At 38.4% G+C, this 27826-nt stretch overlaps 1 protein-coding gene across 1 annotated transcript in view; it reads left to right on the plus strand.

The window, feature by feature from the left end:
- ELL2 (elongation factor for RNA polymerase II 2) overlaps positions 1–27826 on the plus strand; it is a 77096-nt gene that overhangs the window by 35600 nt on the left and 13670 nt on the right. The window contains exons 3-7 of the mRNA XM_010380593.2: positions 6570–6691; positions 12358–12521; positions 19584–19843; positions 25456–25580; positions 25759–25846. Coding sequence (XP_010378895.1) covers positions 6570–6691; positions 12358–12521; positions 19584–19843; positions 25456–25580; positions 25759–25846 — 759 coding nt within the window. The remainder of the gene's footprint in view (positions 1–6569; positions 6692–12357; positions 12522–19583; positions 19844–25455; positions 25581–25758; positions 25847–27826) is intronic.

Consider the following 27826-nt stretch of genomic DNA (forward strand, 5'->3'; position numbering starts at 1 on the left):
TTGAGGTGCTGACAATATATTCAGGGAACACAACAGACAAAAGCCTCTGTCCTTACAGAGCTTACATTCTAGTGGAGGGAGAAAGACTATAAACATAATATGTTAGTATTACAAGGTAATGAGTGTTTTAGACAGCCATGGAGCAAGGTAAGGGGATTTGGAGTACAGGGATTGTCAGTTTAAATATGGCTCTAACTTGAACAAATCACTAAGCCTTATTGTCCCTAATCTATAAAAAAGAAATTATAGATGATCTTGGCCTGCTAGGCTATATAAGTCTACTTTAACACCAGGAATTGTCATATCAAACCATGGTACTGCTGATTCATGAGTATTTCATTGAGTGTTTACAATCACCTTATCAGAAAAGGTGTCTGTCAAAGAAGAGTTCTGTAAGTTTGAATGATTTGTAATTCCACAGAAGAACAAAACACTTAAATAAATGAAGAAAACCCTTGCTGGTTCTATTTTTAATCTAATGTATACCTCAATCCAATACTGAGTAGAAAGTATTTGACTCAAGGACAGAAAACCTGCAGTAAAGGTACCAACAGCTTTTCAGCAGATGTTAGCATTCACATATGAGAAAGTTGTAGCAGTGCGCACATTGTGCTTCTGCCCTAGATCCTTATGTAAATAGGATGTCCGTGACTTGATGTTGAAATGACCTTTCAGACAGTATTCTATTGCCACATGCCTGAGCTTGTATCCCAGAGTAATTAGACGTTTTGACTTACACATCTTGGTATACAGTGTTTATGCTAATTATAAATGTCTGAAAGTTTCCTGAAACTTTTTCTTTGTAGCTTTTTATCGAAGACAGACAGGAGGTCGGGAGGAGGGTTGTGGATTGTGGTCCTAAGCCTTTGATTTTCAGTCTCTCATTTTTGGAATGAAAATTAAAATCTGCTTTTCCAGTTGCCAAGACATGGTGGTATATTTTTATATTCTTCATCTTGAACAAGAAACTGTGTGGAATCCCAGCCTTTTAATACTTTTTAAATAATATTTTATTCTTAAGGCATTTAGCTAAAAATTCAAGATCGTGAGTCCCTAAATAAAATGTTATTCCCAACTGACCTGTAGGAAAAGCTTAAAATACTAAAATTAAAATGGAGAAGTTTCTATCTCACAAAGGAACGGTCTTCCAATATTGTTTTAAAATCAGACCTCAAAACTTATTTCCTGCAGTGGTTACCTCAGTCCTCAAAAGCTGACCCTAGGTCTACCGTAGCAGTCAGTATATTTTCACTTCCTCCTCCTCATATTTCATGAACCTGAAGGCTAGTATTTAAAAAAATGTTTTATAACCATTTTGGAAAAAAGAACTGTCTAGATACACTGTGGCATAGGCTCCTACATATCAGAGGGGACTGATGCATATCCACAGGGGTTCCTCTGAAACTCTGTCTGAGTGGCTTTAGATTAGACAAGGTCTCGGACCCACCCTAGCTCTGGCTTTCAACAGCCCCACAGGTTCTGGTCTGCTCTGAAGTTGCCATAGTTTAGTTCTAAAGCTTCCCTCTCACCAACTTGCTCTAATTGTCATATAGTACCTGCTCTTTCCAATAAGTCTCCTGCTTTCCTGTCCATTGGCCAAATTGTTACACAGCCTTCCCAGCCATGAACATAAGTGCTACCTTATATACCCATTTCATTCTTAAGATACAATTAAGAATGAAATGGATATTGATACAATTAACTTTGTATCTAATTAATACATCTTCAAAAAATTAGGTGCACTAAGTCTACAAACCGTTTTGAAATTTTAAGGCTGTAAAATTTGCCTGAAAACATCTTGCTCTTGAAAAGCTTCAGATTAGCTCAGACCATACCATCTGCATTGATGCTGCTCTGAAACTACCAAGAAAAGGCAATGTAGAACTCTGATTGGCCTGGACTCCGTGTCCCTTTATTCCCTAACCTCTAAGCTCCACTTCAGCTCCACAGCTGGAAAGAAACTCATGACATGCATCAAGAGTCACCCTTTGGTCCCAAAGTGAACACTATTTGCCCTGATGCCTGCCCCTGCCCTGTCTGCATACTGTTCAAATATATCCATAGTGTTGCACATGGGTACGAGAGACTGTTGAGAAGTTCTGTTATCAGAGGCGAGGACAGAGGTGGTTTGTTACTGATCTTTAGCAGTCTGAGAATCTTATTGTGTGTGGCATATGGTAAGAACCAGGAAAAATGGTAGGGATTGAAAGCACTCTGCGGATAAGTTACTCTGTATTTTTTTAAGCTGAAAACTACACTATTTTTTTCTACTTGTTATTGCCAGAGGCTTTTAGAACTTAATAGGGGAACAGAATTCTCAGAGAGTGTCATTCTACCAAGATTCACTTTCATTATCTTCAAATCATCTTTTCTTATTTTGAGTTTGTTCATAGTAAGTTATATTTTTAAGACCTTCTTTTAAAAAAAATAACCAGAGTAGGTGTTACAATAAAAGTATTTTTAAATAATGCCCATTAAGCCATTTGTTTATTTGCTGGCTTCGTGGTACTTAGAAGAGTGTGCAGAAGTTTATTTGCAGTAGGAACTTAATCTTCACATTCTTTCTATAGCTAAATATTCTTTAAATATGGCCCATGTGTGCTGCTTATCTTTGCTTTTCAGTTCCTCCTGATTGGAAGTTATAAAACTAGAATAAGTATTTCAAATAAGTTAAAATGGATCCTTTCATTTGAAATAAAATGGGTATTTATTTTAGGGTACCCTAAATAAATATATTTAGGGTAAATATATTTATTTAAATATATATTTGGGATAAATATATTTATATATTTCTTTATATATGCCATTTTTCTCCACTTATTCATTGACTTTCAGAAACTCGTGAAGTCAGAATTCTGACTTCTTTTTTTTTCACTTTATTTTTATTTTTATAGAGATAGGGTCTCACTATGTTGCCCGGGCTGGTCTCAAACTCCCAGGTTCAAGTGATCCTCCCACCTCAGCCTCCCAAAGTGCTGGGATAACAGGTGTGAGTCACCACACCCAGCCTGTGACTTCTTTTCTAAGGGGATGACCTATTTCTGTTTATAATCCAAAATTTCTCAGCCTTGGCTGTATTGATATTTTGTACTGCGTAATTGGAGGGAATGTCCTGTGCAGTGTAGGGTGTTTGGCAGTATCTCTGGCCTCCCACTACATGCCTGTAGCACCCTCCCAGACCAGATGTCCTCTGGGGGACAAAATTGCCCCTTGTTAAGAACCACTGTTCTAATATCTATGTGTAACACAAATTTCAAAACACTTTGGTGAGTACATAGCATGGATTATGATTTTTTAAAAACTTTGTTTCTTTTTAAGCTGATTCTATTCTGGTCATGATCATATTTTTTAAATCTGTAGCTTTTTTCCTACTGAAGAGGCTTTTAAAAAACAAGAATATGAAAGTCTTCTGTGTCCACCATCAGGCCAGACTATAATGGTTTAAGAGAAAAAAAATGCATAGAAAGATAATTATTTTACCTTAAAAAGCATAAATGTTACTTAAGAAGTTAAGATCGGGTGGTTTGGAGGATGAGACAGGAAAAAGCTACATTTAAGTAACCTAAAGGTTTGTTAAGAGCTTTCTGTAACACTCTGTTTAGTGGACGTTTGAACTAAAAGACTCCAGCCATTAAGTTAAAAGTTTTCACTAAAAGAACACTGCCCATTTGCAGAATTTGAGTACAGACTCCAATCACTCTTGAAAAATAGGGTGAAAAAAACTGTACAATTCAACCTTTTAAAAATGCAATTTAGTCCGGTCGCAGTGGCTCACGCCTGTAATCCCAGCACTTTGGGAGGCCGAGGTGGGCGGATCAGGAGGTCAGGAGATCGAGACCATCCTGGCTAACACAGTGAAACCCTGTCTCTACTAAAAATACAAAAAATTAGCCTGACGTGGTGCAGGCGCCTGTAGTCCCAGCTGCTTGGGAGGCTGAGGCAGGAGCATGGTGTGAACCCGGGAGGTGGAGCTTGCAGTGAGCCTAGATGGCGCCGCTGCACTCCAGCCTGGGTGACAGAGAGAGATTACGTCTCAAAAAAAAAAAAATGCAATTTGGAGTCTCCTAGATGGGATGGTCTTCCGTTCTCTGATAGGTATGGAAGTACTACTATATTCCCAAACCTGAGCTATGCAGTAGGGAAAACTTTAGGTCTAAACCGAAGCTGGAGCCTCATAGGAAGATGAAATATCATATAGAGATGAAACCTCTTTATGGTTTTTAAAACCATATGGTTAAAAACCACTTTAAAATTTTCTCCAACCAGGTTATACAGATCTAGATGAAGGGTTAGTGGAAAAAATGGAAGTTAAATGAGTCATGCCTAGGGAGGGGATTTCATTCAGGTGTCCACACCTTTCTTACCTATCTAGACATATCCCTTCTCTGTCAGCAGAACCCTGCTCTTCCCAAAAAAACAAAAGCAGGCATTAGTGAATACTGTTCTACCAGTATACAGGTAGACTTATGTTCTCTTGTGCCTGACGCAAGCATTCCTTTGGCTCCTGCTTGCCTCTACTGCTGTAGGATTAAGAAGTTGCCAATATATGTATGCCAACTAGTTGCTGAGTGTGCACACCCAATAAAACAGCCTGATGAGTACCTACCTATAGAGTAAATTAAGATTTGTTCACAAAGTTACAGCACTTTAGAACTGGGGAAGCTTTTGGGAATTAAAGAGTAACGTTAGGGCCCTCAAAAGATATTTATAAAATAGGTAAAAACACAGAAACTTGTGCTAGGAGTTGGCTCTAATTTAAAATAGGGAGTCAAAGATAGTTTAAATTCATGGATGATGGAGGCTCTATGGAGTATTACCTATCTATAGTATCTTTGGTGAAATTTGACCTTTTAAAGCTCTACACAAGTTGTCTGAATCTCCTTTGAAAAAACATTTTTCTTTGACTTATTTCTTCTTGTTCATTTATTCCTTCAACAAATATTTATTATATGTCTACTATGTACCAGATACTACAAATTGTCTCCCTTCTTACCTTTCTTTCTTTTTACCTTTTTTCCAGGGTTGGGAGGAAGGGAAGGCAGGAGTTGGTGGCTGCAGTTCTTTCCTGTAGGTCAAGGTTTGGGAGACTTTTAGATTAAGCAAGTCAGAGGTTACAGGTTGTCTTGCAGGGCAGAGCAAGGGCAGGAATCATATATGCCTGTGCACATTCATGAGTGTGTGTGCATACACACTAAGCAGCAAGTTAGCGCTGAGTCTTCAGCTTATAATGGAAAGGACAGATTTTTGGGAGAATGAGGATTATAAAACACTTTTCCCTTCCCTACCTGTCACTAAATTACTAAGACTGTATGTTTGGGAGCTGAAGTCATATTTCACATTCTTGCTAACTAATCCTTTTTTTTTTTTTTTTAATATCACCTAACAGCATGCAGACCCAAAGGAGGAAAGGTTTCAGACACTAGAAAGCGTGGAGCAGTTGAAGGACAGAAGATTCCAATTGTACACACCTTTTTTGAGCCCCTACTGTGTATCAGGCAATGTGGCCGATGCAGGACCTCAGTGGTTTTTAACAACTCTGTCCCTTTGCTCCTGGGACTTCCCATCTAGTAGGGAAGCCAGCCCTTGAACAAGAGTGTAGAAAATACATCTGCCTGTGGTGAAACCCCGTCTCTACTAAAAATAGAAAAAAATTAGCCGGGCACGGTGACAGGCATCTATAATACCAGCTACTCAGGAGGCTGAGGCAGAGAATTGCTTGAACCCAGGAGGCGGAGGTTGCAGTGAATTGCTTGAACCCAGGAGGCGGAGGTTGCAGTGAGCCAAGATCACGCCACTGCAGTCCAGTCTGAGCAACAGAGCGAGACTCTATCTCAAAAATAAATAAATAAATAAAAATTAAAAATTAAAAAACAACAAAAAAGAAAATACATCTGCCTCTTTCACAGTGTTGCCTGGGGCTCAGCCTGGGAGTGACCTACAGAATCATCTCTGTAGGCTGCAGACCCTGTTTCTGTAAACATGAGGATGTATAATGGAATCTTAGGGCAGCAGTTTTTACCTGTGAATGTAATTATGGCATTAACCTTATGCTGTTACTCTTGTTCAAAAATACTACTTCAAGAAGCAGGAATTAAAATGAAATGTGTTTTTTTCTTAAAGGAGCCAAAGATTCGGATATGGACTCTATCTCAGAGACTGCTTCAATATATATAAGCTATTTAGAAGGGGGTCATGTAAACCAGACAAAACTTGTATAGCTCAAAAGAGGAAGAGCTTTTTACAAATTCACTAATAACTCTTTCATAGGAACTGTAACCATTTGCTACTTTGAAATGAAAAGGGTTCCTCTTATAAACTAATAGAAACTATTGAGCAGAAGTGATTACTGACACTTAAAGGTAGAAAATGGAAATTAGAATCTGGTGAGTTATAGGCACGTTTGCCAGATTCCTTGAATTGTTTGGTCATTTAAATGCTGTGAGGATGTATATATCAAAAGGGCTTCGGTCTAAAATGATTTTCGCTAGAAAAACCAGTAAGTCAGTCTTAAGACTCTTCTATGGCAAATTTATAATTTGAGGCATTTCTCTCTTTTCCCCCCATTTTAGCTTGTCAAAATTCCCAAAAATGATCCCCTCAATGAAGTTCATAACTTTAACTTCTATTTGTCAAATGTGGGCAAAGACAACCCTCAGGGCAGCTTTGACTGCATCCAGCAGACATTCTCCAGGTAGGTACTTTTCAAAGTACACTGAAGGGGAAAAATTTTTTATTTAAGATGGTTTTAGAAAATTAAACAATAAAGGACATAATAGTCATCCAAAAATGTGTATTAAATTGAATTACAGAGCTCATTTATTTATCTGAAAAATACTAAGCACCTACTGTATAATAGAAATTTCATTTGTAATGGGGATATAATCACAACAGTTCAAAGATTTTTGGTCTAATGGGGCTTTTAATGTACAGAAGATATTTTTTACCCATGAAAAATGCAGTTTTTAAAAATTAAAGGCAATTTGAGGGTTTTTTTGGAAACATTTAATTCATTGAATTTAAGCAAGAATCTTAAAGCATATTTGAGGCTCACACTCCAGAGTAAAGAAGTTAAAAATATCCATCTTGCATGCTTCTCTTCCTTCTTCCCTGTTCAAGCCGTGTTCTAAGGTAGAAGGTAGATTTTTAAACATCTTTATTCTACAGCTGCATGGAAACTAGAAATTAACCCAGTAAAGCAGTCTCTTCTTCTTAAAAAAAAAAAAAAAAAAAAAAAGGAGTAAGGAAGACAAGAATGTACACACCCTGGGGTACCATGGAACGCTTATCTACTTAGATCCTCTGTAAACAATAAGCCACTTGTTTCACTCTTCATTGCTTTGGTTGTTTCTGATTAAAAAGGCCCTTGAGCAGAAGGAGTTTGTTCTGCCCCTGGATATAAGACAAGGGAGGTTAGGGTCTCTCTTATTTCCTCATCATGTAAGGCTTTGACATTAGCCCCAAGTATCCTAGACCAGCATATCTCTGTGACTTATCTGTGCAGTACTTGAAACTGTGTAAGTACTTGCTCAATGTGGAGGAAAAGAAGGAAAGTTATGTTTCCAGCAGGTACAGGAGGCAGAGATACAAAATAAGACACTGACAGAGTTTTACATTTATCCTCCCATTTAAGGTGACTAAGTAACTTTTTGTTAATCTGTCATTTTCCCCAAGTATATATTCAATTTGCTTTCTGAAAATTACTCACCTTCAAACTTAAATGTTTTGGCATAAATTGCTATATTGTAGATTATATAGACTTTTCTGTGCTGTCCACTGTGGTGGACACATTGGCTATTTACATTTCACCTGATAAAAAATTAAATAAAATTTAAAATGTCATTACACATTCACACTAACCACATTTTATGGTCTCAGTAGCTACATGTGGCTATCATAGTGGACAGCACAATTATATAACATTTTCACTCTTGCAAAATGTTCTATTGATCAGCACTATGATAGATTATAGAATCACCAAGTATAAGGGTCCTTAGTGATTGTGTGAGTCAATCCCTTCATTTCACAGGTAACTAATCCAGAGTTACATACCTGGTTAGTTAGTGGCTAGGCTAAATGAGAACTGAGTTCTTCTAACTCCCACCCCAGTATTGTTTATACACTACATGGTACACTAATTTTTAATTGTGGTGCTTGTCTCTAGATTGTTGATTTATTATAGTGAGCACATTTTGATAACAAATTGAACAGTGTCCACTTAGGAGTTTTATTAAGGAGCTTAATCCTCTCTTCAAAACCATTCATATCATCGTAAGTAATATGGCTTTACTGTTATATTATAAATGCCCTGTGTGGTTATTTCTACCTTCCTTATTTGGAAAAGGATTTAAGGTTACTTACAAAACTATATATGATGCAGTAAGAGAATAGAAACACTTATTGTGAGAATATTGGGGCAAATGTATCCCCTCTGTATAATCCAAGGTGCTTTATAAAATGAATGGTAAGGGTATAAATTGAAGTCTGCCACTAGGAAAACAAAAGCACTGGCTTTTGTTCTCACGTTTTCACTTCTCAGCCTGAGAAGCTGACCTGTCCGTAATCTGGCTCCACCTTTTCCTTCAATTTGATTTCAGTTTTCCTTATGGATCTTTTCTCTCTGACCACAGCGCATGCTCTTCAAGGTCAGAGGCTTTCTTACCCCCTTTTTCTAGTTTCACACTGCTGACTGAGCTCAAAATACATGCTTATTGACTCAACCTGGAGATAAAAGGGTAAAAACAGATGCTCAGTAAATAAATGTTCAACAAATACAAATTAGTCTTCTTATCTATATTTTTAAACTTCCTTGATTCTCACTTTTCTCCTATGTAAAATGAAATCAATCTCACAGTCAAAATTGCCTTTCAAAAATTCCTTAAATCTACCCATTTTCAGGCTTAGTGAAAAATATGTAGTCTGGGACCTATAGTGTATAATAATGCACACTTAAGCGAAGGAAATGGTGAGCTAGGCTAGAGAAAGACTAAGGGAACATTTATATACATTTGTCTAAAACATTTAAACTTTCAGGGTAACTTGGTTGAGAAGGGATGAGTGAATAATTCTAGAGAGTACCTTCTTGCCTACAGCGTTTAGCTCCATTTGTTTTGCGTAAAGATCTGTTTTCTGACTTTGCATGAGTGGCGGTATCTTCAGCTTATTCTCACTTGTAAATTACTTAGTAAATAATAGGAAGAGATGTTGAAATACCAACTTTCTGCCACCAGACCTTCATTCTATTGCAGTCATTTTCTCCCACTCTCCCTGCTCTCTCCCACTTCCTCTGAGGATGACCTTCTCCTCTCTTAGCATTCCTCTCTCAGTGGTTTTCTTCCCCCCTTTGGCATGCAAACATGCTCAAATCTATCTTATTAAAAAAGAAAATAAAAAACAAAAACAACCTCTCTTACATTCACTTCTCAACCCAAAGTCTGGCTTCAGTGCCCACCATTCCACTGAAACTGCTTCCCCAAGAGAGCTGTGACCTCCCTGCCCCCAAAATCCAGTGGATGCATTATTGGTTCCTTATTATTCTGGACTTGATGCCAGTGTTGCACACTGTTGACCACTCTCTCCTGCTTGAAGCCTCTGTTCCAGTGGCTTACGTTACCTAGCACTCTTCTAGTTTCCTTCCTAACTCTATAGCTGTGACTTTTCAGTCTCATGTGGTCTTCTTTTCTTCCTTTTGCTTAAAACTAGTGTTCTTCACAGTTGCTTCACTCCTGAGACCCGTTCTCTCCTCATTCCTTCAAAGTCTCCATCTCCAACACTGAACTTAATTTCTTTGTCCCAGGCCTATCTCCCAACCTGTTCATCATCTTGTGTTCAGTGTTTCAGTACATAGCAGCTTCCATATACTTAGTAACCTGGGCATGATCTTTAACTTTTTTCCCCCACTTGTCTCTGACCGTGGCTAACTACTGACCAAGTTTTGTCAGTTCCATCTCCTCACTATCTCTAGAAGCTGTGTACAACTATACATTCTCACTGCCCTACTCTGGTTCACGCCATCACTTCTTGCCTGTAATCCTTCAGTAGCATCCCAACTAGCCTCTCTGCTTTCCTTCTGGTGTCCCCCTTCCTGTCAATCTATCCTCCATCCAGATTGAGCTTTCTGCAATACAGATGAGTTATGTTCTCTCCCCTGATTTCAGCTTCTCGTTTTCCTTTGGATAAGGTCCAAAACCTGTAACACATGACCCTCAGAGCCCTTTGTGATATATTTCTCATTCCCTCTTCAGCCTCAGCTCTAATTGTCCTTCCCAGTGTTCTTTGGACAATTTGAAAACCTTCTTTCTACTCTTCCTGGGCCTGCACAGATTAGTTGTCCTCCCGGAACATTTTCATTCTTCTTCCCCCTTGCCCAGTCATCTTTCTAGATCACCTCAGGCATCACTTTCTCTGGGAAGTCCAGGTGAGATTACCTTTCTGGGAGTCCTCTGCTCCCTGGAATTTGTCACACTGTGTTGTGATTTCCAGTTTGCCCATCCTTGTCACCCTTGAAGGAGGGACCACAACTGTTAGTTCCTGTCACAACCTCTGTGCCTCACACATTGCTAGGCATGTAGTCCCTGCCCAATGAATATTTATGAGATGAATTAACTGTTTTTTTTTTTTTAAATAGCATTTGTAAAGACAGTTATTAGCAATTTATAAAGATTTTATCAGCCAGGTGCAGTGGCTCACGCCTGTAATACCAGCACTTTGGGAGACCAAGGCGAGTGTTCACGAGGTCAAGAGATCAAGACCATCCTGGCCAACATGGTGAAATCCTGTCTCTACTAAAAATACAAAAATTTGCTGGGTGTGGTGGCATGCGCCTATAGTCCCAGCTACTTGGGAGGCTGAGGCAGGAGAATCACTTAAACCCAGGAGGCAGAGGTTGCAGTGAGCTGAGATTGCACCACTGCACTCCAGCCTGGCAACAGAGCGAGACTGTCTCAAAAAAAAAAAAAAGAAAGAAAGAAAAAATTATCAACCCTTATTTCTTTGTATTATAACAAAGTTACTTATAATTAAGTTTGGAAATAGATGATCAGAGCTGTAGTGTCACTTTCATTAGTTTTATATTCCAGTTTGTTTTCAGGCCATAGCAATTTCTTTATAAAATACCAGTTATGACTGTGACTATGATCCCCCTAATATTAGCATGTTACTTTGAAACAGAGCCATCTTCTAGGTCCACGTTAATATTCATGATTATTTCAATAAAAGTTTTTTCTTTTTTTTTTTTTTTTGAGATGGGGTCTTATTCTGTTGCCCATGCTGGAGTACAGTGGCGCCATCTCAGCTCACTGCAACCTTCACCTCCTGGGGTCAGGAGACTCTCCCACTTCAGTCTCCTGAATAGCTGGAACTTCAGGGACACACCACCACGCCCAGCTAGTTTTTGTAGAGATAGGGTTTCTCCATGTTGCCCAGGCTGGTCTCAAACTCCTGAACTCAAGCAGTCCACCTGCCTTCGCCTCCCAAAGTGTTGGGATTACAGGCATGAGCCACCGTGCCCCAACTGAAAAAAAAATACTATAAAAATCATTTGCTCTGTGTTTTCTTCAACATTTGCTGTATAAGTAGGTCATCTTATATAGAGATTTAACAAAGTAAGTGCAAATTCTGCAAATTTTTAGGAACTTTTTGGACTAATAATATTAAAGTAAGCTTTAATGTTTGTCAGTATTTTAGCCTTAAAATACCCTATTTAAAATAAAGACTGTGTGATGATTCCATTTCAACTAATCAGTCCAAAGCATGTATATTGTGGCTTTACTAAAAGTAAACTTTTTAACTTTCCTCATATCAGTGTTAGATAATTCTTTAAAATAGTTAACAGTTAAATAAAAGAACTACAATGCCCATCGGAACTCTGGTCTTGCTCCAAATACTGATTTTTTTTCTTTTTCAAAATTTTATGGATTTGGTCTCTGAGAGCTCACTTCATCCATTATATAAAGAATATGTGAAACCCCGTCTCTACAAAAAATACAAAAACTAGCCAGGCGAGGTGGCGGGCGCCTGTAGTCCCAGCTACTCGGGAGGCTGAGGCAGGAGAATGGCGTAAACCCGGGAGGCGGAGCTTGCAGTGAGCTGAGATCTGGCCACTGCACTCCAGTCCGGGCGACAGAGCGACACTCCGCCTCAAAAAAAAAAAAAAAAAAAAAAAAAAAAGAATATGAAAAAAAAGTGATGTGAAGAGGAGTATCTTAGGTATTTTAAATAACATTTGCATTTAAAAATTAATATTAGTTATTTTAGGATTGCAAACTTATTTGGGCTGCTGATTTTAGGATTATATAATTGTTTGTCTTTATTGTACAAAATGAAGGTCATGTCTAACAAAGCCACTGACTTACTTGACAGCTCTGGAGCTTCCCAGCTCAATTGCCTGGGATTTATACAAGATAAAATTACAGTGTGTGCAACAAACGACTCATATCAGATGACACGAGAAAGAATGACCCAGGCAGAGGAGGAATCCCGCAACCGAAGCACAAAAGTTATCAAACCCGGTGGACCATATGTAGGTTTGTATAGATATCTTTCTTCCTCTTGCTGATTGATTGGAATAATTCAAGATCACCATAGGTAAATACCAGTAATATTAACTTAATGAAAACATAGAAACTAGTTTTCAGAACATTTTGGATAACATGGTGAGGAAAACAAAGTTATTTGTACTCTTCAGACTGCCGGTAAATTGAAGAGCATATTTTAAAGTTCTGTGACTTTCCTAAATCCTGAATCTTCTGTTGGCTACTTACTATTATTTTATAGTACTGGGATCTGGTCACATTACTGCGTGAAGTTGCATTCATGGTTCCGTTGTGTTTTCTTTGTCACTAAATGATGTAATTTCAGTGATGGATACTATGGTTCTTGTTTTGCCTTTTTGTAGGGCTATTTTTATAGTAAAATCTATTAGTAGAATTTATGGGTTGATAATCTCATTGTTGTAGATTTTGCTTACATTTTCAGAGCATCTTTGTACAACAAGGATTTTTCATTACAAAAATATAAAATGTGCTTATAACAAAGCATTACAACAGAGCATTAGAGTGATATCTCTTTGGTTCCTCAGTTGTGACCCTCATCCTCATCTATCCGTTAATTAAGACCCTATCCAACCCCCATGATTTTTATCATTAGCTCACTCAAGTGTCTATCAGATTGAAGGGAAGTGAGACCAGACTTGCAAGATGAATCTCTCCTTTATGAGCAGTGACCTGAACAAACTTTAAGGAGTCAATTCATGGTGACTATTAACAGTAATAGAATTATCAAGAGTGAGGAGGAGCTCTTTGAGTCCTTGGTCAATTTAATAACACAAGTCACTCTATAGTAAATGATGAAAGGATATTAATTTGGAAACTGAAACACTCACAAAAAGTCTCATGAACAACCAAGTCCCTTAACTAGCATCTTTCCAAGGTTTGGCTTCATTCTACTTCTGTGTTTTCCCATTACTGATCCAGCTACAGTACATTCAGCTTTGAGAAGCTCCTGTAGTGTCTTTAATAAGTACTTCTTTGGAACAAAGCCAGTGCTCCTGGAGCTTGGTGCTTAGCTTAGATACATTTAGTTTGGTTTAACAACAATTCATCCCCTCCCCAGATATCTGTACCCATAGGGCCTAGTTCCCTGCTCAATAAGTTACTAGCAATGAGACTTTTCACCTTCTCTTTCCTGCTTGAGTGAGGTAGCAACTTCCAGCCTCCCTTCTTTCTCCTTCATCCTCAAAAGTAACTTAATTAATTTTCTGGGCTAGTAGACTAAATCTCAAATTGTTTTTTAAAACACACAAGATCTACCACACTTACATTTAAGCACAAACTATGAATGATCTACCCCTGTTGCTTGGAAAATATTGTTTTCCAAGATGGAAACCACCCAGTACCACCATTTTATAAACAGTGAGGCAAATTGTTGTGTTTGACAAAGCAATAGAAGACTGAAACCATCAAAACAATTATTTCCTTCCCAGTATAACTAGCTGAAAAAACAAAAAACCCTCCCCTTGATTTATTCCAAAGCTTGAAAATCAGCGATGATGACTGCACTTTTCCATTGAGTGGTCCTTGGGTGTCGTCTGTGTTCATGTGTTTTTGTTTGTTTTCAAAGAGTCAGGTACAGTTTGTTTATAGCTTTACTCAACAGACTTCAACACCCAAAATCCCACAGTCCATATACTTCCTAATGTTACTGGGAATTTTAGAACTTACAAGGTTTCTTATAGGTATTACAAATAATTTACATACATTTTGGAGGTGACCACAGGAAATTTGAGGTTATCAGAGTTTACATGTGAAGCAAATTACAACTCTCCTCTCCTAAGAAGAGCTGGCCTCCCTCTATACACCCTCCTCCTCCCTGCAGAGGCCTGTGGCAATCTCTGCCAATCCGGACACTCTGTGGGCCTTTTCCTCTTTGCTTTGTCCTCAGTGTCCTAGCCACTCACCATCACAGCAGTGTTCTTATGTGGTTATAAATCTTGTCATTAACCTCCTCAGCCTTTTATTCTCTAGGTCAAATAACCCCAGCTCCTTTTATCTTTTCTTAGTATGGCCTGTATCCCAACCCTTTAATTATTGTATTGCTCTCCTCTGGACTGCCTCCAATTCTTCACCTCAGAGTTCAAACTGGCCACACTACTCTTAAAAGTCTGAGCAAGGCTGGGCGCGATGCCTCACACCTGTAATCTCAGCACTTTGGGAGGCCGAAGCAGGCGGATCACGAGGTCAAGCGATCGAGACCATCCTGGCCAACATGGTGAAACCCTGTCTCTACTAAAAATACAAAAATAAATTAACTGGGCATGATGGTGCACACCTGTAATCTCAGCTAAGTGGGAGGCTAAGGCAGGAGTATCGCTTGAATCCAGGAGGCGGAGGTTACCATGAGCCAAGATCGTGCCCCTGCACTCCAACCTGGTGACAGAGTGAGACTCCGTCTCAAAAAAAAAAAAAAAAAAAAAAAAGTGATCATTTCTGAATAAAGGGGAGCAATGGATTCAAGTATCCAGATTGGCTTTTTTGTTGTCTGTTTTGATTTTTTTTACTGTATTTTGTTAGGTCATGTTTTGATCTTTTTCTTTTAACCTTATCCATTGCTAGCCCTTTCCCATATATTGTTTTCCTTCCAGGCAGCTCAGTCTGTATCTTCCTGCCTCTTTCAGTGTCTCAAAACTGTCTGATTCATTCATTTCTTTAAAATATCAATCACCCTTCAATACTAATAAAACCCAGCACTTATTGAGTGCTTGCTGTGCACAAGGCACTGGTTAGCACTCACATGTAGTTGCTCATTGGAATCTCATAATCACCCTATGAAGAATGTTATGATTCTTTCTGTATTTTACATACCAAATTGTTGGTATCAGCAAATAGCAAATTATATGAGTATGATCTCATTAACAAGTTCTGTGCTTTTCTTAAGACAGTAAGATATACCCCTTTAATTAATAATAGATTATATCACATAAAATGACACCAAAAGTTCACCTATGCCAGCTTAGAGGTACCTGCAGGACAAGGTTTCTTTCAACAATGTAAGCCTGGGTAGAAGACCAATTAGAATAATGCTGACCCCACTGTGGCATGGTGGTAGCATGATGCCACCTGACAGCTAGACTAGGGAAGAAGGCCAGTTCGAGGCAGTGAAGACTGTGTTCCTAGGTGTCACCTGGCCTAATCACCCAGGAATATGAGTTTCTGCAACCCTCTTGTGGGCAGAAGAAACCAAAACCTATTTGCCTAGAGAAGAGCAGGAAAGGCTTTAACCTAGAAAACATTATCTTCCAGTAATATTTTTACTTGTAGTCATGACATTTATATCAGTGGTAAACTATGTTGTATTGTTATAATTCCTCTCCTTTGTTAAAAAAAAAAAAAAAATCACTAATCACCACTGCTTCTAGTTCACCAATATTTTAAGTCTGCTCACTGACTTCTGCCTAAATTCTGGAAGGGTCTTAAATTATGAATTTTTATATGTACTAATACTTGTTTAGGTATACAAAATAACCAGTCTAATTTCTAGGATTCTGTTTCCAATTTTTCCAACTTCCAGCCCACCCTCCTTATTATTTTTTTCAATTTCTACCCTTTGTGAACAAACCTCCTTATTTTTGATGATAGACAAATCATTTAACATCTTACTTTTCTCAATATTACAAAAAAAAAAGGTGGGTATTTGAACTAGACAAGATCTAAGGTCCTTTATAGTGCTAACATTTTGTGAATGTTTGGTATATATATTTTGGTAGTAAACTTTTTGAAAAAGTAGTCACAAATGCCAAGTAGTGGAGATTTCCCTTGCAATGGCTTATGTAGTTAACCATGACAGAGTCATGTCACTGTCATAAGCCTGCAGATGTTTTTAAAGCCTTGGGTCTGTGTTGCCAGGGCTTCTGGTCAGGTTCCACAGAATGGAAAAACAACTGCAGAAGGTGGCTGCAGTCCCTTCTGTCTTTGTGATGGACGTTTTAACACCTTCCTTTCAGACTGTTTACTCAGAGCCATTAGACTGAGGGGTAAATACTTTTGCCATCTTTATTAAATGAAGAAGCTAGAATTGGACTCCTTGTTATGAAACAACAATTTAGTTGTAGTCCCAGATTACCCAACCCTGCCGGAGCCACTGCTACTGTTTATATAAAGAGCCCAGGGAATTGATTAGCATTTGGGTCTGGGAAGAGAATTAGGTTCTCCCATAGGTTTTATTAAAATGGCTTTTTCTGAGATAAATATAAAAAATAAATCCTTTCTTCTGCCCACTTTGAACCTGACATTTTCTTGCTTTACTTTTTCATTTTTCCTTTTAGCATCTCAATTCTGTAAGTACCTTTGTCACTGATGTTTTCTTCATCTGTAGCCTGTCTTTCCTTAAACCAGAGGATTCCTTCCTTGTTGAACAGGCACAGAAGAGATAGGGAGGTAGTTGACAAGTGATCTTTGAGTGTCATTCAGTGGTCCAGTGTGGCTGAGTTGTTATTTCAAGTATTTGAATGAAATATGAGGTACCCCTAACTAGCTGTCTAAAAGAAAAATGAGGTAAAGGACAAAGTGAGTGTTTTGGGGGCAGGGGATTCATGGGGAGGTAACAGTCTAGCAATGGGCCCCAAGTAAGACTCCAGTTCTGTCTTCTCTCGATCAGGCTCTTACTTTCTTGGCAAACATCATACTTACATCCCTTTTAAGGGCAAAGTTAGCCTCCCTCATTTGTTTTCTCCATACCTGCTTTGGGGAAGCATGGGCATAAACCCAGTAGACCTTGGAGACCTCCTGAGACAAGGGTCAGAGGTGAATCAGAGGTACAGAAGAGGTAGGGCACCTGAAAAAGTACTGTTACTTTTTTCTCTTTTTACTTTTATTTGCCTTGCCACTTGAATTCATCCTAAATGACCAGTCCTAGTGTGTGTAGCTTAGCTAACAAACAAAAAAATTCTCTGCCCATCCCCCTTCCCAGACAGAAAGAAGGGCTTCCCAGTTAGCTTGGTTTGGGGAAGAGTTAAACAAACTTCTTTTTTGCAAGACTTGTTAAGGGGGAGGGAGTGTGGAATTTATAGCATTTTCTAAACTTGTGACCTTGACTCTATTTTTAAAAAATAGTATTCCTTAAAATTTTAATAGGAAATAATATTTGTTAACCCTGTTGCAACTGGGAAATGCTGGATTACATGGTTTCGTCTTGCCACATTAGAAATTTCAGTGTGTATTCACACTCTGGCAGCCTGGCAATGTGGGGAAGTATGGCCTGTGTTGATTCCTGCTCCTCTGCTTACTTGCTCTCTTGCTGTCATTCATTTAGTCATCAAATACTGATTCAAGGTATGCTAGTGGACAAAGCAGCCACTGCCCTGCCCTCATAGAGCTTATAGCCTAACACAAAGCAACAGCAAACATTAGGTATTTGTTCATAAAACCTTTCCCACAAAGACTTACAGGCAGGAAAATTAGGTATTAATCAAATTACAGAACCTCCCAAATGCTAAGTGAGGACTTTACCCTTTGAGCATATCCCATTAAAAGCCTGTTTTCTCATCTGTGAAAGGGGACGATACCTGCCTTTTCAGGTTATTGTGAGACCTAATGAGATAATATGTATGCAGCTCTTAGCACAGTGTCCCCCACATAATTGGTGCATAAGTATCCAGCTGACGTTGATCCAGCTGTCTCTAATTTAAGAAAAATACAGAAACCCCAATCTAAATCTATCTCTAAAACTCTAATTATAACTTAAGTTTTTCTTATCATTAGGTAGTGTCCCCTTAATGCTGAGTTCCTTAGTAGTGTAATAGTTTGATATTTGCAGTTGGTTTTGTACAGATAGTAAAGAAACATACCAGCCAATAGAGGTTTCAGGTTGAGAGCATTCATCTTTTTTCTCTTACTGGAGGTGGGAGGGAATGAAAACACACAGGCCTTCGGACCAGGCCTGGGGAGCCCAGCATGGACAGAATTACTACTCAGTAAAGCTCCTGCCCCAGTGAGCTGTTTTCACCCCAGACCACAGCTTATAGGAGCTGCTTTTACCCACCCATTATTTCTAGTTGTTAGTCTTGTTCCTAATTCAGTTGTCCACATTGTATGTCATTACAAATTCTTCCCCTTCTTTAACCAGAGGGCATAGAGTTGGGGCTTAGTGTGTCCTAAACAAGCTAAAAGATTCCACCTGTAAAATCATAAAATGAGAGTCTCACACAGTTTCATGCTACTTTTTGTCCCTTCAGCAAGGAATGATTACTGGGATTGTCAGTGACCAGGCATGTCTGGATAGCTTCACATATACACACAATACCCAATTCACCTCAGCCCACACACGTTCTAGAAGTAGCCACTTGCGAAGTGTCAGTGTTCAGTCTAAACAGCAAATGGGTTAACCACATGAACAGCACTGGCCCATGTGAGAATGGTGTGAAGGCCTCCTTTGTACCATTTTCCGTTTCTCTAACTCACATGTGTAGTCTCAGCACTGCAGAGGAGAGATTTGTTTGTGCCCTCTGAGATTGGTTGGTTGGTTGGTTAGTAGTGTTGTTTTATGAATCCTAAAACTTGTCATGGCCTGTAAAAAAAAAAAAAAGAAAAGAATATCACTAGTGGATGCCTCATGACGTTGACTTCCCTGCCTCTTTGTGACTTCTGAACGTGTGAAATTACTAACATAATGCTCAGCCAAGAATGTGTTCTTAGAGAGGTCTGACAGGTATTTCTGACATTTCACCATGTTCACTGTATTATAGTTTTTGCTTTTCAGAAATGGCATATATTTATTTAAGATAGAAGTTATCAAGTCTGTGGTTACAGTTTGTGTTACTAGTTATTATCTTTCTGTAGCGAAATCACCAAAATACATGTATAATACATATTATTTCCAAGAAATGATTGTATTAAAATGATTTCTAATTCAAATTTTAGGCCATTTATTTAAAATGCTTTCTGTTTGCATGCCTTCTTAAAGATTGAAATAAAGTGGCCTTTATTATTATTTACTCTAGAAATGAAGAGGTACCTAAATCAGAATTGTGGAAACTGAGATGCTCATATTGTAACCCACAAATGTGTAACAATGTCATTTCCACTGGACTTTAGGGAAAAGAGTGCAAATTCGGAAAGCACCTCAAGCTGTTTCAGATACAGTTCCTGAGAGGAAAAGGTCAACCCCCATGAACCCTGCAAATACAATTCGAAAGACACACAGCAGCAGCAGCGTCTCTCAGAGGCCATACAGGGACAGGGTGATTCACTTACTGGCCCTGAAGGCCTACAAGAAACCCGAGCTACTTGCTAGACTCCAGAAAGATGGTGTCAATCAAAAAGACAAGAACTCCCTGGGAGCAATTCTGCAACAGGTGAGGACAGCTGGAGAAAGGTCCTTCCTGCTTACCTTCTTGTTAAAATGTTCATTTAAAAAAAATTGTTGTCATTATTTTCATTATTATTGAGACAGAGAAAGTTTAGGATTATTTTGATCAGTGGTATGTGAAATACAACTCGTAAATATTAAGTTAAATCATCTTATTTTAAGCATTTAATTAAAAACTAGTTGAAATGTGAGCATTGTCTTTATTTGGGACCAACAAATTTTGTTCTCAAATTCCATTAAAAAGAAAGTAAGAAGTGTTTGTTATCTGTTTTTAGTCTTGAATACACTAAAGTATTGCCTTAATTTGTATTGGTTATTGTCGGTGAAATTGTGCAATGTATTCTGTTGGCCTTTGATTGGTATAAGACAGAACATTTTTGCCTAGTAAATAGTGTAAAATGTATCTTGCCCCACATACTTGGTGCTGCCCTTATTACTCTCTCTTTTTCTGCCACTGAGTGTACCAAGATCAGTCGCTTGTCTGCATAAAAGCATATGAAATTGTAATGTGTTAGCAGTGATCCTGTGCCTTATCACAAGCTTACACGTAAAAAAGTGGACCATTGTTTTTTAAAGTCAGTGGTTTGTTAGACTGTAACCTCCTATATATTTTTTCTTCCTTCTATCCATCTGTCATAAATGTTTATGAGCATTCAGATCCACCATAAATGTTGGTCCATCTTTTTTATTTTTTCTAAAGAAATAACATTTCCAAAGAAGTTATTCTGAATTTCATCATTAAAAACAAAACAAAACAAAAAAAAACCCTACAGGCTTTGATCTGTTATTCAAAGAGTAACACTTTCAAGTCTTTTTTTTTAATCCATTATCTCTTACATTCACAACATAATACTAAATGTTATGAAAGGGTAAAACCATTGTCTCCAATTCAGGTTAACCAGTCCCAAGGTATCTCAATCAATCTTAAGGATCTTTATTAAGTCCTTTAGCACTTTTTGGAAACAATTTAAATCCATATGTCACATAGAAGTTTTACGAGCTCAAAAGAAAGGAGAGAATAAATGAGAATGAGGGTGTGTGTGTTCAGTTTGATATTTGGAGAAGCAGTGAGAGTCAGGTTACAAATCACAAAACATTTGGTAACTGCATCTTCCGAACGGTTGTGAATTACCTCGGTTTGATAATGGAGAGGGCAAAATGACTGCAGAGGCAATTCACACATAGACTACTATTGATATATGGCAATAGTTATGTCATTATATGTATACATATAGATATCTATATAGGTATATATGTGTGTGTGTGTGTATATATCTGAAAGTGTAGATATTTACCCCCAAGCAAGTGAGGCATGAGAGTTACTAGTGTTGATCATTTGATAGAACCTAGAGCATCATCTCATCCTGGTAACATATTAGAATACCCTTGGGTAGCTTTTAAAACATGCCAGTGCCTGAACTCCACCTGAGACCAACAAAAGCCAAGTATCTGAAGGTGGGGCCTAGGCACTCATATTGTATATGGCCCTAATGATTCTAATATATGAGCTGAAACCACTAGCCTAGTGAAAACACAGATAGAAAGGCTAACAACGTCTACCATTTTTTGAGCATATACTATGTGCCAGGCACAGTGCTAGGCATTTCACGTGCATGATCTAATTTAAACTCACAAGGAAGATATCAAGCATATTCAGAACTTTGACATAAACGGATTATACCTAAATTCCCTTTCCTGAACATTGCTAGCAGCTAACAAGAAAAATAACATGACTTTGCTCTAATAAAACTGACCAAATGTAGGCACCAGAGAAAAAGAAAAAGAGCAGCAAGATACACAAATCATACCAAAATTGGTTATTCTGTCCCAAACAAACTAGTTGGGAAACAAGTTACCTAAAATAATCAGGCTTTGCCTGTGTCAGTAGAGATAATTTGCTTACTTGTTACTTACACAGTAGTTTGCAGAACCCTGTGGATATTATTAATTCATCAAAGTAATAGGTTTTTAAAATAAACTAAGATGTTGGCTCCCAGTAAAATTTGTACCTAAATTTAAAAGGGCTTAACATCCACCAGGAAATTTGTTTATTGCTGTTTATTATTAAATTGGTTATGTATTAATAAAACCTTTTTATCTTAGAATGACTTTTTATGAAAAAACTAAATTTTAACAATCAGAAACTAGATAAAGTTGAATAATGTTTCCAGCTTGACATTTGGATATTTGGCTCAAGCTCAACATTCATTCATTCAATTCAATTTATTAAGTATCTACAGTGTACCAGACACTGTTTTAAATGCTGGAATCCCAAAGTGACCCCAATAGAAACCCTGTCCTCATGGAGCTTATTCATGAGACAATTTCAGGACCAGTTAGGAGTTGAAAGGAGCTGGGGAAGGGATCACCTACTTTAAGTGGAGAGATCAAGGAACCTTTTCTCAGATGGCCATATTTTAACTGAAATGCTGTGTGAAAGACAAAAAGATGAGTCAGCACTTGTAGGTGGGCTCAAGACAGAGAAGGCCAGAGCAGACGGAAGAGGGAGGCAGAGGTTAAATCCCAGAGAATCTTTTTAGGCCATGGTCAAGAAGCTTAGGTTTTACTTTGAGTAAGATAGGAACTCATTATAGTTTTAAACAAAGATATGACATAATCTGATTTATAAGTTTAATAAGATCACTCAGACTTCCATGGCAAGAATGGCTTGGAGGGGCAGGAGTAGAGGAGAGAGACTACTTAAAGAGCCTAATATTTTGTGGTAAGACTTGCTAATGGTTGGGTGTAGGGAGACAATGAGGGGAAGAACGGAATCTATGATTATAGCTAGGTTTTTGGCTGAGCAACTGAATGGATATTGTGCCATTGACTGAGATGGAGAGGGATAGAAAAGAAGTAGGTTTAAGGGGGAAAAGAGGATCAGGAATTCTATCTTACATAGACTCCATTTGGAAGATGTCTATCAGACATATCCAAGTGGAGATAGTTGTCAATAGATAGTTATATGTAAGAGTGTGGTTGTCAGAGGATAGTTGGGGCTAGAGTTATAAATTTAGGAATTAGCAGTATATATATCGGGTATTGAAAGTCTTCAAACTTAATGAAATCATCTTAGGAGGAAATGAAGAGAATGAGGAAAACAGAGCAGAAAACAGGCACTGAGCATTTCAGCATTTCAACATATAAAGGATTGAGAAACAGACTTAAAAAACAAAGGTCCTAGGCCAGGCACTGTGGCTCACCCCTGTAATCCCAGCACTTTAGGAGGCCGAGGTGGGCAGATCACGAAGTCGGGAATTTGAGACCAGCCTGGCCAACATGGTGAAATACATGATGAAACTCTGTCTCTACTAAAAATACAAAAATTAGCCGGGCATGGTGGTGGGCGCCTGTAATCCCAGCTACTCAGGAGGTTGAGGCAGGAGAATTGCCAGAACCCGGGAGGCAGAGGTTGCAGTGAGCTGAGATCATGCCACTGTACTCCAGCCTGGGTGACAGAGCAAGACTCTGTCTCGGGGGGAAAAGAAAAAAGGGGGGTTCTAAGAGAGGAGGAAACCAGGAGAATGTCCTACTACAAAAACCTAGAAAACCGATTGCTGTGGCGGTAGGGATGTTAATGTGTGTAGAGATGAGGGTAAAAGAAAATGGAAGCATTGCCAGTGGGGCGTAGTGGCTCACACCTATAATCCCAGCACTTTAGGAGGCCAAGGGAGGATTGCTTGAGCCTAGGAGTTTGAGACCAGCCTATACAATATGGCGAAACCCCATCTCTACAAAAAATACAAAATACAAAAACTAGCCGGGCGTAGCGGTATCCACCTGTAGTCCCAGCTACTCAGGAGGCTGAGGTGAGATTATCACCTGAACCCAAGAAGTCAAGGCTGCAGTAAGCCGTGTTTCTGCCACTAGACTCCAGCCTGGGTGACAGAGTGAGACCTTGTCTCAAAAAATAAAAAAGAGAAGAAAGAAAAAGAAAATTGATGGATTGTGTTTATTCCATCTCAAGAAATCTGATTGGATCCTATATTATTTGCAAATTTGAATTTTAGGATAAATCTATTTTCTCCTTTATAGCAACATTAATGTTAGAATAGTATTCAGCTAAGCTGTGAGAAGCATAAACTATCATATTTGATAGTACTTTTAAAAGACACAGAAAGAATGATCTATTCCAGTAGGAAGTGATAAGCAGGAGTAATTTTCTCCTAGCCTTAAAAATTACTTTTGGTTTGACACATGAACCCATATGTTTGTGTAGTTAGTTAATGGCTTAGCCGACTAACACAACCGACACTCTAGGAATTGCAGTTAAGGGATGAGAAAAGATTACACTTTGGAATAAACTGGCTGACTAATAACAGTAATTTGGGGGTTCTCTAGGCATATGTTTTCATTTATTGGTTTGGGGAATTTCAAGGACTTTGAGTAAGTGGTTCTTCAGGAGAACTGGCAGATATAAGGAGCAAGTGTGGTTATCCAAAGACAGACAAGGTTATCAGAACTGATACTATTTATGAAGACAGTGTTTTGTTGATGATTGAAAGGAAAGTTTATAACCCAACATTTGGTCACTGTTTGGTTTCTACTTAATACAAGTGATCAAGGATTTTTATTGTGACTCAAAAGTAATGGACTCAATGCCCAGAAGTAAATAAGGATGTTGGTAATACAGTAGTCCTTATCCATGGTTTCGCTTTCTGGGGTTTCAGTTACCTATGGTCAACCATGATCCAAAAATATTAAAAGGAAAATTTCAGAAGTAAACATTTTGTTACTTTTAAGTTGCGCACTGTTCTGAGAAATGTGATGAGACCTCACATTGTCCTGCTCTGTCCTGCCCAGAATGTGAGTCATCCCTTTGTTCAGCTTTACACTGTAGATGCTACCCACTCAGTCACTTAGTAGCCATCTTGGGCCATTATTAAGTACAGTAAGGGTTACCTGGACACATGCACTGCAATACTATGGCAGTAGATCTGATAACCCTCTGTATGTCCCCCATTAGTCACTAGCCATCTCTGTTTTCAAATCAACTGTTGTAATATCACAGTGCTTGTGTTCAAGTAATCCTTATTTTACTTAGTAATGGCCCCAAAGCACAAGAGTAGTGTTGCCAGCATGTTGGCATAATTGCTCTATTTTATTAATAGTTATTGTTGTTAATCTCTTACTGTGCCTAATTTATAAATTAAACTATCAGGTATGTATGTATAAGAAAAAAACAGTATATATAGGGTTCATTACCATCAGAGTTCTAAGGCATCCACTGGAGGTGTTGGAATGTATCCTTTGAAGATAAGGAGATTACTGTATAATTGTTTTAGATTCCTTTGACAAAAATAATTGATTTTTTTAAAATCTTCACTTTTTGCCTAATATGGGCTTATTATTTGATTAGAAATATTAAAAATACAATGGCCATTCAGGGAAAAAAACATTAAGCTGTGTATATAAAGCTTTAATTCCCAAAATGAAATTAATGGCATTTATTGAGATCTGGCATGTAATACAAAACTAGCAGTCCCTTTGGGGCCAATTGATGTAATTATTTTCAGTGTAAACCCTAAAGGTTGCCTGTTTTAGGTTAGGAGATGATAGTAAAAATACCTAATGCTCTGTTTTTATACCTCATACCAGGTAGCCAATCTGAATCCTAAGGACCTCTCATATACCTTAAAGGATTATGTTTTTAAAGAGCTTCAGAGAGACTGGCCTGGATACAATGAAATAGACAGACGGTCATTGGAGTCAGTGCTCTCTAGGTGAATTCTTTTCTTTCTTGCTTTTAAAAAAAATGTTTCTTTAAAAATTATGGAAATAAGTAATTATTTTAGTCATTGTTATTTTAGTGTTAAGGTGGGAAAGAGAAGCAAGGCAAGCTTTCCATCATGAACATTTTTAAATCATCTCCGTAACACGTAACATGTGTGTCCTTTACAGAAAACTAAATCCATCTCAGAATGCTGCAGGCACCAGCCGTTCAGAATCTCCCGTATGTTCTAGTAGAGACGCTGTATCTTCTCCTCAGGTATTTCATAAACTTACAGAATTATAGACCTAACATAGACATTAGGGGCCTCTCATCAGGTCTTCTGATGTATAAGTGAGGGAAATGAGACCCAGAGAAGCTGGACAGCTTGCCTGCCCAAAGCCAGCTGGTTATGGCTGAGCTTAGCCTAGAATTTAGGTCTTGGCTTCCAGCCCAGAACTCTCTCCACTACACAGCACTGCTTGTCCGAGTACTTAATGTCTACCTTGCTTTCCATTTTTAAAGTTTACATTTTGTTGTAAGATTATCTACTTTCCAATTTGGTCACTAACTAGAAGACTTACCCAGTCCCATACAATTATCAGATTATATGGAAAATTGAAGATATTTAATTTTGTCTGTCAACATGTTCCAGAAGAATGTTTTTGGGGGAAATTGGATTTACAATCAACAAATAAACAAAAATGATGGCATGTTTCCATGTTTTCTTTTCAACTGGATCCTTATTAGAGTACTCCCAATCAGATTCTTCTCCAGTTTAGAGTTTTCTCCAAGAAATTGAGCTCATCCTAGAAAAAGGTGAGAGGACCTAGGCAGTACTACAGTGAAGCCTGCCTGCTTCTCAGCTGACTGGCCAGACTCAGAACTCTCTCAGTGTTCTGGGTGCTTTTAACAGACAGTGGGACAGACCTCCCCACCCCAGTACTGCTGACACAGTGTCCTCCCTCTCTCTCTCTGGACCCTACTCCCAAGAATTAGTGAGAAGCCCACAGATGTGTGGAGAACACTAAGCATGCCCTGGGCAAACGGCCGTTCGCATATCAAAAAATATTAGAAACTTATTTTGAGGAACAGAGGGAGAACAAAAAAGAAAAAGGAAAAAAAGCAGGTCTGTCCTTGCATATATACAATGTCTGTGGAAGTCTCACTTTTAATGCCAACTATTATGAAACTGCGTCTACTCTGATCAGATTATATACTGGGTGCCAAATAAACGGTGTTAAATTGAAAACAAAATAAAGTAATGAGTTGATTAACCATTATTTTCTTTCAAGCTAGAATACAAGCCACAGCATTATATTTAAGCATAAATGTGAATTTATATTTTGTAGTTTTCAACTATCTAAATTTCCTTTTTAACTTAAACACTATTATTGTTGTTGACAGATTAGGCTCCTATTACCTTGATTTTTTTAAAAAAATACTTCCACCTAATTTTAATGGACCAATTATTAAGACTTATCTTCCAATCTGGTAAAGAGATATGTAAGGGCTAAAAAAATTAAATACCATTTCAACAGTGATAGAGATAATTAGAGAAACTCTTCTGAAAGTGCTGGCCATTCCCACTGTAAGACAGGTGGAATGAGGCCGGGCGCGGTGGCTCAAGCCTGTAATCCCAGCACTTTGGGAGGCCGAGACGGGCGGATCACGAGGTCAGGAGATCGAGACCATCCTGGCTAACACAGTGAAACCCCGTCTCTACTAAAAAAAAATACAAAAAACTAGCCGGGCGTGGTGGCGGGCGCCTGTAGTCCCAGCTACCCGGAGGCTGAGGCAGGAGAATGGCGTGCACCCGGGAGGCGGAGCTTGCAGTGAGCTGAGATCCGGCCACTGCACTCCAGCCTGGGCGACAGAGCGAGACTCCGCCTCAAAAAAAAAAAAAAAAAAAAAAAAAAAAAAAAAAAAGACAGGTGGAATGATAAATGACAGCCAAAATATTCTTAACTGGAGCATTTTAGCCCATTAAAGATTAAAATAAGTGCAGGCTATTGCCCTTTACCTAGCTGTGTTAGTTCTCACAGAGTCAAATGGTACAAATTGCTTTCTCCTCTCATTTAATGTAACTAGGTCAACCATGGCCAGCAATGGAGGGTGACTGCCTCTGTTTAATACTCTCCTGAGTGGTATAATCCACATAAATCAGCATAGTCTCTCTTGGAACTTAGGATAAAGCTGTATGATTAGAAAGAATTCAGTAAGCACTTCAAGAAATATTTGCCAGATTCTGGTTTTTGA

Source organism: Rhinopithecus roxellana, chromosome 3, assembly GCF_007565055.1.
Source record: "Rhinopithecus roxellana isolate Shanxi Qingling chromosome 3, ASM756505v1, whole genome shotgun sequence".
Lineage (NCBI taxonomy): Eukaryota > Metazoa > Chordata > Mammalia > Primates > Cercopithecidae > Rhinopithecus > Rhinopithecus roxellana.